Source organism: Choristoneura fumiferana, unplaced genomic scaffold (assembly GCF_025370935.1).
Source record: "Choristoneura fumiferana unplaced genomic scaffold, NRCan_CFum_1 Sck3bRy_369;HRSCAF=857_pilon, whole genome shotgun sequence".
Taxonomy (NCBI): domain Eukaryota; kingdom Metazoa; phylum Arthropoda; class Insecta; order Lepidoptera; family Tortricidae; genus Choristoneura; species Choristoneura fumiferana.
Genome location: NW_027413016.1, coordinates 77,021 through 87,455, shown reverse-complemented (window position 1 = coordinate 87,455; position 10,435 = coordinate 77,021). Strand labels below are relative to the sequence as shown.

The 10,435-nt window shown below is 39.7% G+C and overlaps 2 protein-coding genes and 1 non-coding gene across 3 annotated transcripts; 1 reads left to right on the top strand and 2 right to left on the bottom strand.

Moving 5' to 3' along the window:
- Nucleotides 1-25: 25 nt before the first annotated feature.
- LOC141445135 (Golgi-specific brefeldin A-resistance guanine nucleotide exchange factor 1-like) lies at nt 26-10,361 on the bottom strand. Its single transcript, XM_074110919.1, has 9 exons — nt 9,804-10,361; nt 6,667-6,785; nt 6,240-6,348; nt 5,522-5,680; nt 3,896-4,004; nt 2,878-3,083; nt 2,160-2,319; nt 1,505-1,673; nt 26-664 (listed from the first exon to the last, which is right to left on the bottom strand). Exons 1-9 carry the CDS (start codon nt 10,102-10,104, stop codon nt 26-28), a joined length of 1,971 nt encoding a protein of 656 aa, XP_073967020.1. The 5' UTR covers nt 10,105-10,361.
- On the bottom strand, nt 4,999-5,129 carry LOC141445145 (U11 spliceosomal RNA). Its single transcript, XR_012453280.1, has one exon. It is a non-coding gene; the product is annotated as a U11 spliceosomal RNA (small nuclear RNA).
- Nucleotides 7,033-9,182, top strand: LOC141445140 (tRNA (adenine(58)-N(1))-methyltransferase non-catalytic subunit TRM6-like). Its single transcript, XM_074110923.1, has 2 exons — nt 7,033-8,386; nt 9,089-9,182. The coding sequence occupies exons 1-2, from the start codon at nt 7,127-7,129 to the stop codon at nt 9,167-9,169; spliced, it is 1,341 nt and encodes a 446-aa protein (XP_073967024.1). The 5' UTR covers nt 7,033-7,126; the 3' UTR covers nt 9,170-9,182.
- Nucleotides 10,362-10,435: the final 74 nt, after the last annotated feature.

Sequence of the window (10,435 nt, the reverse complement as noted above, 5' to 3'; positions counted from 1 at the left end):
AAACAGCCCCTTAGTCTACTTAAACTCAACTTAACTGGTCACTTACCTTCTTCATATTCCTTATATTATCCAGCTCCGCTTCCGAGGGTACGTCAGACTCGATCTTATGCCTCCCCGTCCTCCCGCATCCGAAATACTGACTAATATCATGCGTCACGTGATCACTCACAGAAGACACATCGTCCATACCGCCTAGCTCCAACGACACGTGCCCACATCGCCCTCTCTCCTTCTCTTCCACCACACTTTGTACTTCCGTCTCGCTCTCTTTAGGGTTACTCATTTCTATAGCTTCTATTATAGTCATCAAAGCTTCTAAAGACAAAGAATGGATGTTATACGCAGTAGAAGATACCACGTTTTTGGATAGCAATTTGGTCATTTCCTCGAAAACATTCATGCAGTACACATCACAATCATAGTTTAGATACAACTCATTGCATAATCCAGGTATTCTAAATATCTGTGCTAGGCTTTCTAGAGATAAGTGTTGGATTTCTTTTAACTCGTAGTTAGCTTTGGAGATGTCGGTAGATATTATTTCTATGATTTTCTTGAAGAATGCTTCCATTTGGAACTTGAGGTGGAATCGGAGAGCTTCGAAGAGTAAGAAGGTTATTTGGAGATCGAGCGCGAATATTGATATCCGCTCTGTGTTTAGCAGCTGTGGAAAAAGGAAATAATTTTAACAAAAGCTATAATCTATAGACTAGATAAATATAATAATATAAAATTTATAATAATAGAAGTTTATTGTTGTTGGGACAACCGTTGGGCGGGAAAGGTTCTCGTGTGGCGACCACGAACCGGAAGACGAAGCGTTGGCAGGCCTCCCACGAGGTGGACTGACGACATCGCAAGAGTTGCGGGCAACCGGTGAATGGCGGTGAATGGCGAGTTGGCGTTCATTGTGGCGTTCTAAGGGGGAGGCCTTTGTTCAACAGTGGACGTCTTCCGGCTGATGAAGATGTGTGTGTGTTTGTTACTCATTCAACTAAAACGGCGTTACAGATTTTGATGAAAATTGGTATGCAGGCAAGCTGGGGCGTCAGACCGCGAATTACGCATGTAAAAATCCCGAAACAAATACTGAACATACTAAATAATAACATATACATAACATTACAACCATTTTGAATCCCGAATATGCGAAAGAATCCAAGCGTAGCGAGAAATACAAATAAATGAGGCTCAAAATAAAATTTTGATCTCGTTTGACATACCTACAACTTTTGATTTTAGCAGCGTTTGTATACTAATAATGTAAGTACAACATCTACGAACCATAAACCGTATTGTCAAAAGCGCTCGGAATCACAGCCTCATTCACCATTTCTTTCTGTCAAACAATACAATATAATACAAATATTCTTTATTGCGCACCGGTCCGGATAATACCGACCAGATTTTTCGTGTACACGCCCATAGATGTCAGTTTAACATTAGTTTGTATGGGCGTGTACAGAGGGGCCGGGGGTTGCACGGGACAGGGCACAGTACTCACGCTGAGCAGGTTCCTGCAGAGCGGGTCCTTGACCAGATACAGCAGCGAGGGGTAGTCGGCGACGTGGTCGGCGCCCACCTCCAGCGCGGTGCCGGCCAGCGCCAGCCCCAGGTGCACCATGCCCGACGTGTTCTGAGGGTCCAGTGGGTTGCACAGCGATATCAGGAACCTGCCAATCAAGAACGTGTTTAAAACAAAAACTGCTAATGAGCTGATAAGTTTTTTTTTTATACCTCGTGTTTTTGTTTATTTCCGTTAACTTCGGCACATATCATTCTCTCATCACCACTATTTGATAAACATTACCTGGTAATAAAATTCTAGGCCAAATCATTTTTTTTAATCAAAATATTATACAAGTTAACAGACATTTTTAAAGAACAAATAGTAAAATTCACAGATTTGACGAGTGCAAGACAAAACCAAGAATCAAGAATGATTCAAGTCAAGAGCTCCCAACAGCCAGCTTCATTATTCGGATCATTCTTACCTGTTAGAAAAAAAAATATTTAAAAAAAACAGATTTTATAAAATAACAAAGGACTGGCCGGCCATCGCAGACTTTTGCCCTAATAGAGAAATTACCTTCATTTGAGCTGTTAAAGCTAACGGAAATAAAAAATAACGCATTGTATATCGGATAAGTGTACCGTACCGGAAAAGTTCCCGCACACAGACGAGCCCGTACGGCTGCAAGTCGTGCGATTCGTCGTGCGGAGTGAACCGGATGCCGCGGTGGTTCACGTACTCTTCCAGCTTCTCCGTGACCTCTTCCGGTTTGGAGGCGGCGGCGCCTTCCGGGTCCGACTCTGGAACTAAACATACGGTTTAACCTGAGGCCCACTTTGAATTTAATCTAATTGTTTCGGGAATAAAGTAAAACTGCCGGGATGTAACTTATTGTTACAACTTCCCATTAAATAAGTTGTATTCTACTAAAACACCATTAAATGGGTGAAATATTCGAGCGTTTATTAGCACAACAGAAAGACAAGTCGCAAGAATTTTGGTCTCACTAGATTTAGCATCGGTATTGTCTTTAGTTTCATAAAAATGTAACCTTAAGCATCATCTTTAAACAATACTTGCCGAAATGAAAAGAACGCCTCAAATATGCTGAATTTTTACCCAAATCAGTTTTAAAATAAGGTTCGGTTCAGTCATCAAAAAAAATTCATATTAATTTATTGCGATCATGTTCATTAGTACAATTATTGTAGATCTTAAAGTAAACACTAAAAAATAAAATAAATTGATAACTACCTGAAATATTCTTCAATAATTTATTAGTAAATGGGGAGGCCTATGTCCAACAGTGGACGTCCTACCGCTTATATAATGATGATGATGATTAACAGTTAAACGGCACTCACCTTCCTCTCCTTTTTCCTCGCGCGCCTCCTCGCTCTGCCCCTCGCCGTCCGCGCTGACACACTTCTCCAGCAGCTGCGATATGGACGTGTTGCCAGTGGTCGCGAGGTCCATGGACGAGTGGCGCGCGTGCTTCTTAGCGGGGCTCTTGATTTGCTCCACGGGTTCGATTGTGATCTCCGCTTCGTTTATGAGGTTCTTGTCTTGACTGGAAGATACGAAGTGGTATTAATGGCCCATGAAAGTAAAAGTACACTAAATAAGGAACATTAAACAATAAATATAGAATTAATGATTCTGTTATGATTGATTGTAATCTCCTGGTGCTATAATAAACAGTCTCTCATTTTTTTTATTCAAATGAGATTTGAGTTTATTTTACTAAAATGTATGTGAATATGTATACATTTCTTAACGCAAATTTAAATTGATATTATAAGTGTGTATGGTTTTTTTTTTTCAAGCTAAATCGGCTACAACCAACCGGATTCAAATCCGTGAATGAAATTTAGTGAATAGTAGCTGGATTTCGAGAATAACACATTCAAAACGAAGCCACGAATTAATGCTAAATAAAATACTACCAATAAACTACCATACGTGAGTTTATTTAAAAAAATAAGTTTTTGGTAAAAAAATCATTTTTAATACAAGCTTTTTTTGCTGACTGTACTTTTTGTCGACTTTACTTGCATTGTCACCCAAACTACATTTGCATACCAAATTTCAAGTCGATGCCATTAACCGTTGAAGAGTTCCGTCCTGCGGAGACGATCCTGGCCGGACTACTAAGATGTCACTGCCAGATTATTATATTGTCACGCAAGTTACATAAGTATGCCAAATTTTAAGTCAATCCGACTATTGGAAATTGGTCGAATTTAACTTGCAAGATTTGACTACAGACAGACAACGGGACAGGTGAAACTAAATAAAAGCTTGTAATAAAAATACAGAAGAACATCTATCCAATGGACTTAGCTGCAAAGTAATTTCAAAGCTAGTCCTCTTGACCCATACCTATGTCGAAGACTTTCAGCTTTCTTGGCTTCGGCGTCAACGTCGGGGTCCACCGGCGCCGGGCTTGCAGGCTCCGTGATCGAAGACTTCCTCTCCAGAGAGTTGGTGCCTGAGGATTTTTTTTTTCAAAATCACTTATTTTACTGCATCCCTCTAGTCTTTGTATGGCAAAACCGAACCGTGACGTCACTTATATTTGCCAACTCGACTATTTACTGATTTAGGATCAATTTAAAATAATTTGAGTGCGGTTAAAGTACGAACTGCAATTGTCATCACGAATATACGACCAAATAATACATGCCCTTATGTAATTTGTATACAATATACGAATTATCAGGTTATACATTATTGCTCTACAGTCGAGGTCAAAGATATCTTTACACTTTAGTCTTGTTGCTGTCACTACATATTTGAACTTTTGTAGAAAATTGTCGTAAACAAAGTAATGACTTTGACCTCAACTGTACAAATATTCCGGGTCGACCGAACCAACTCGACAATTACTCGGACGAATATTAGCTAGCCGCACCCTATAGGAATTAATGGCATCTTACTGCCACAGTTTAGGTCTTTTCCAAAGTGGGCAATAACGCCCCCTTGTGGGCGCTGGAGGCCTAGAGGTGGGCGGTAAGGGACCCAGAAAAATCTTCACCTTTGTGCCTTCATCAGGCGAGACTATGTTATTGAGATTTTTAAGGTTTTTGGACGGTGCTACAAAAAATAACTGATTTTCAAAGTGGGCGCTAGGGTGCCCCCACATGCAGTCGCTCGTCGCTCGTTTGCAGCGATAAATCTGGTCACGTGACCCCATTTTGAAGGTGATTTTGAATTTCCCGCGACTCAAAAAAGTAGCGTCAAGTCGCCGCGTCGAGCAGCAGCTTGCAGGAATGGTCTTGGTCTCGGAAGCTAATTTCTTTAATCTCATTTAGTAGCAGTCGTGGCAGTGGTACAAATAAAAGAAATTGGAGTGAATGAAGAAAAAAAAAATAACACTGTTTTTGCCGAAATTGAAGAGGTTTTTTTTCCAGCGATAAAGCTCAACATTTTCAGCTTTATCACAGTGTCACGAAATAAGTTTGTGAACCTCTTGTTTAGATAGAGGAGGCGCCGGTACATACAGGGTAGCCAACTGCCTCTCCGTGATAAAAATTACGTGTTGAGTATGTCTTGATGACCATACCCGCCCGCCGTTGCCGGCTGACGCGTCATCGAAGCGACGAACACCCTTTTTAAACCAATCGGATAACTTCGAGTTCTCATGTGTTGTAGGGGAGACAAACGATAGCGTGTTTCGTTGATGAACAGCGCCATCTATCGGGAGACACGGAAACTATAAGCTACTAATGTCAATAGGGAATAGGCATGGAACACATATTTTCTCTTAAATAATTTAACTTAATAGAAAACCGCTGGAATCGTCTGGGGGAGGCCTACGTTACGTCCAACAGTGATAGGCTGAGATGATGATGATGATGATGATGATGAGAGTCACTGTTAGTGTCTCTTGCCCTTATCGCGCTTCTTGAGCTGTTGGGGTGGGAACTGCGGCAGCCGCATGAAGACCACTGCGACATGAGGCACAGACACTAGGACGCAATAACTCTATAAGCTGGTGAGACTCACTGTGAGTGCCTCGTCTCTTGCCCTTATCGCGCTTCTTGAGCGAGAGGCCGGCGGTGGCGAAGGCCGCGGCCTCGTGCTCGGGCGGGAACTGCGGCAGCCGCATGAAGATCAGCTGCGTCATGTCGCGAAGGCACTGCTCTGCGTTGCGTCGCAACAACTCTGCAATAAACGGGTTTCTTCCTAACAGACCCATACTACAAAGTACTACATACTCGTACTACAAAGTTCGAACTTCATATCTTGCCGTCCCGCTGACCCTTATATTATTTAATACGAGAGTGAAAGGGACGGTACGATACGAACTGCGATTTTCAAATTTCGTAGTAGCCCACCTGGCCTCTGTACCACAAATGGTCCAGTTGAGGAAACTGAATAGTGTACCAGAATAGGGTCATTTCATAATCAATTTATATACGACTTCTTTGGCTGCTGTATGGAATGTCAACATGAGATCAGTAGCACAAGTTTCAGCCCAGTATGCGATTGAGTTTCACTACAGTCACCAGCACCAATATCTGACACACAAGCATGCATAAATATCTGATACAACTCTTATTTCAGGGCCGGAATACGTGTCAGATTTTTTTTACACGCTCCGCTGTGGCAGTTTCTACAGTACAGTGACACAACTATACATAATTGACACTTTTTTGGTTGAACTACTTGAGTTGTTTTTTTTTTATCTGAGTAACTAAATAACTGCTAAAGAAATACTTACCCGTAAGTCTAGTCTCGAAGCATATACGGAAGCAGCTCAGCATTATCTCACAAACGCTCTCGTCCGTCAACATGGCGCCTTCTGGACTCAGCATCAGTGTGCGAAGCACCTGGAAGTCGTTATAAGATTGCATCATATTTTTTTTTAAACTCAAGCTCATACTATAACCCAATGACCTACTTCTTGTTGTTCAAACCGGGGCCCGCACTTCTCAGTTTATAGGAATTTGTGGTATTTATAATTTTACCATGCATACTAAACTAAAATCTGCAAAGCAAGTGCATGAAGTTCCCAAACCACATTGGGCCCGCGTGGGAACTACAGCCCTTTCTTTCTGAGATGATGGTGATGATCCTTCTTCAATAAGAAAAAGGCGTCATAGAGAACTTCGCTAGGGCTATTTTTTTAAGGGCTGATTGTTTGTTACCTGCAGTATTTTCATGAGCACGACGCCGTCGGAGGAGTGGTCGGTACCGACAAACCGCGCGTGTGTGACTGCGTCCGCGATGTCTTCCACCGTCGCCGGGACGCTGGGGTGCGTCGGGTCTGGAATGTTAAAAAAATATTTTGTTACATTTAAATTAATCAAGGTTAATCAAAAAAAAATATCGAAAAAAAATAGTTATAAATTAGTGTCTCAAATTTCGAAACAATTAAAAATCTTAAGCATTTTTTTTTAATGATCGTAAATTGTAATTGTGTAACAAGCCTTATTTTTATAATGTCTGCTCGTTGACAGGTTAAACTGTGACTCGAACAGCGCTACATGTGACATTACACTTACACATTTTGAGGTTAGGCTTATATTTAGGTTAACCAGGTGACGTGACGTTAGTTTACAGTTACTTGTGTTAATGTTAGAAAAATAACTTTAATACGTTATCATAATGACGTCAGATAACTTAATTCACGTCGGTGAATACATCGTTATACAAAAACAGAACTACAGGAAGCTGCACAAGTTGAACAAACCTGACTCTAGCATAAGCTTAGGTCGAGATAAGGTTGATTTAACAGGAATAGACGGTTGCCGGTACCATTCCGTGTTTAAAATAATACCTAAAGGCGGTAAAAGATGCAAGGAGTACTCGTTACAACTTGCGGAAGAAGCCGTGTATTTGAAAGACGAAATAAATGTGAAAGTTTCAGGCACCGACAACAGAAACATATTCGACGACGGGCAATCCCAAAAACTCACACACGCCCAAATAGAAGATCTACGCACAGACTCCAACCGAGCCTCGGACATAGTAGAAACTTTAATAAGCAATTCCAACACTTTTCACAACAAAACTGAATTCTCACAAGAAAAGTATCTAAAGAAAAAAGAAAAGAAATATTTCGAGTACATACAAATACTACGGCCGAATTTGCGCATGATAACAGAGATACTGTACAAGCTGGATCCTGGTAAAATCCAAAATATCCGCATTGACACCTTGTCCCAAATAATTACTGCTATCAACATACAATCGGAAGGTGTCCATCTTTTATATGACTCTGGCTCAAATGGGTTGTTAGCTGCAGCACTACTAAGTGCTATAGGTGAATCAAACAGCGCTAAGCTGATACATATGCACCCTGGGAACATGTCACAGAAACAAGCTCTGCTAGCCATGAATTTCAAAGAAGAGCACTCCCGTAGATGCATATCTGTTAATATTTACTCAGCATTGAGACAGTTCTATCAGGGCTGTGATACTCATGAGACTAACAACAGTGAGGTAAAAGATGTTATTGAGAACACAAATGACTCTGTTACTGAGCATAACACGTTAAAAAGAAAAAGGGAAAGCCCAGAAGCAGCCAGTAAAGTACCAAAACTTGATGAGGCATCTCAAGAAAATGAGACAGACAAAATACCTAATAATGATACGGAGGGATATGAACCCAAAAAACCCAAATGGCATTTCGATAACATTGCAGCTGCTGACCTTTTAAAAGACAAAGTTGATTCATTAGTGATTGCGTGTAAAGAGGACCCACAGAACCTGTTTGATGAACTTGTGGCTTTTGTGAAGCCAGGTCGGCCATTTGCAATTTACTACAGTGTTGCTGAGCCGTTACAGAAAATGTATATGAACTTGAAAATTAGAAGCAATGTTGCTGCACTCAAATTGACTTGTTGTTGGATGAGGAATTATCAGGTATTGATTCATTGGTTCTGCATGATATGCAATTTGTGTTATTATAACTACTTGACAGTCCAGAAGCGCGCAACCAATATGCCTCAAACCATCCGGGTTTTTTATCGACTGACAAAACGCGCTGTGTCCACAATTTTTTAACTACAAGGTTTTGAATAAAGAAGAAATACTGAGACGTAAATTAATGTTTACTCATTCAAATACTATTTATAAAACAATAGCATGTAGTTTATGATTTATTCACAAAATCAAGGTTAAACTTTACGACACTAAAGTATCCACGGACGGTTTGAAGCATTTTGGTTTTGGATACCATGGTATCGTCGGACTGTCAAGTGGATAAGTAATACTGGTTTTATAAACATTTTGATAATAGCAATAATACTAGTTATAAAAATGACAGTTATTTAGCATGCATGCTAGCATGTTACTAGCAACAAAAATTGGCAAATGATAAACAATTAGTTGTGCACTATATGGCACTCTGGGCATTCATTCCAGAGGCCAGTGCAGTGAAATAAATTATGTATTAATTTTTGTTTTGTTTTTTAGTTGTTGCTTGTAAAATTCAAAACAGATGCCCTTAGGTTTTGAAAATGCAAAAATCATATAGTAGACAGTGTCTTACTTTGTTTTTATTCCAAATAATCATTTTCTTCCCTTGTTTCAAAACTTAACAAAAAAAAAATATATTGTTTTCAGATCCTACCAGACCGAACCCACCCCGAAGTGACAATGAATGGATCAAGTGGCTTTCTGTTGACTGGATATATTCTTAAATAAAGTTAAACATAAATTATTTGGTTTCATTTGTATTACCAAAATTGACTGCAACTTTGTTCTTGGGCAGTCAAACTCTAAATAATCCTAATTATTTGTTTGAATGTCATTTATGGTTGTGGGGGAAACAGTGATTTGAGGAGTTACATGCATTAAGAATTCATAATAATGTGGTCATTGCAGAAGAAACCATAGGTGAAATCAAAAAAACCACCAGCTGCTATAAATTTTTAACTATGCTACCACATCTTTTCTTTATTATTTTCAATACAAATGTCTAATATCTTTTTCAAGAGTTTCAGGTAGAGAAAGATAACAGTTTCAAAACTTTAATATTTTTATACAAACAGCAACAATGAGCTAATTAAGAAAATATTTGATAATAAAAAAACATTTTATCAAAATTACCTTGCTCATTAGGGCATGTCTATGAATTGTGTATAAGGAAAATTGCATTGATGCAATAAACCTACACTTGAAGTAGATAGCCACTATAAAGATAAGATAAAACTAAATGCCATATTTGAGAAACCATTTCTGACAAGAATATCCAATTATACAAATGCAATACAGTCTGAATGTTACTGATATACTTTAAATTTGGTAGTTTAATGATGAAATGCAATAGAAGTCTTACCAATCAATCCATATGATAAAAACTTGTGTATTGCTGAGAGAGCAAGACTAGTCACGGGCCCAGTGGTCTCCTTGCTTCTAATAACTTCTAGAAATGGGCCCAAATACGTTGGTGGGTCAATCAGCCTCAAGTCGTCCACTTGGTTCAGTATAGTTTTGAGATCCTGGAATGTGCGCATTAGTACGTCATATTCTTCGTTGGGGAAGGAATGAGAGCCCCAGCGCGTGCTCCGCCGCATGGCGGTGACCAGCATGGCCATCTCGCCCTGCACCACGAAGATTCCATTCCCAGGCAGCGACATTCTGCTTGTTATTTCAAGTACAGCTGAGAACCATCAATCAACATTTAGAAAACTATGTTGAACGGACACTTAACCACAAAACTACATATTTTAACTGCACTGCATATAACGTTATTGTACACTGGCTTGATTTTTCGCACAAACAACCTCTTAATGCTATTTATTAATACACAATTTAGTGGAATATTTCGTTTTGATTAGCAAATTCCATCACGATCATGTTGACGTTTCATAAATTTAGTACCACTACTCGCCAGTAGAGTTCGCACGTAAACTGACATTTGGTGACACAGATTCCGGTCTTTCTAGCCATTCGATTTATCGATTTTAT

Bases quoted from the DNA above. Each gene is read 5' to 3' on its own strand.
- LOC141445140 (XM_074110923.1), top strand. From the start codon at position 7,127: ATGACGTCAGATAACTTAATTCACGTCGGTGAATACATCGTTATACAA. The intron at 8,387-9,088 runs GTATTGATTCAT...TATTGTTTTCAG, and splicing joins GTTGGATGAGGAATTATCAG to ATCCTACCAGACCGAACCCA.
- LOC141445135 (XM_074110919.1), bottom strand. From the start codon at position 10,104: ATGTCGCTGCCTGGGAATGGAATCTTCGTGGTGCAGGGCGAGATGGCC. The intron at 2,320-2,877 runs GTGAGTGCCGTT...CCGTATGTTTAG, and splicing joins CGAGGAAAAAGGAGAGGAAG to TTCCAGAGTCGGACCCGGAA. The intron at 665-1,504 runs GTGAGTACTGTG...CTTTTTCCACAG, and splicing joins TCTGCAGGAACCTGCTCAGC to CTGCTAAACACAGAGCGGAT.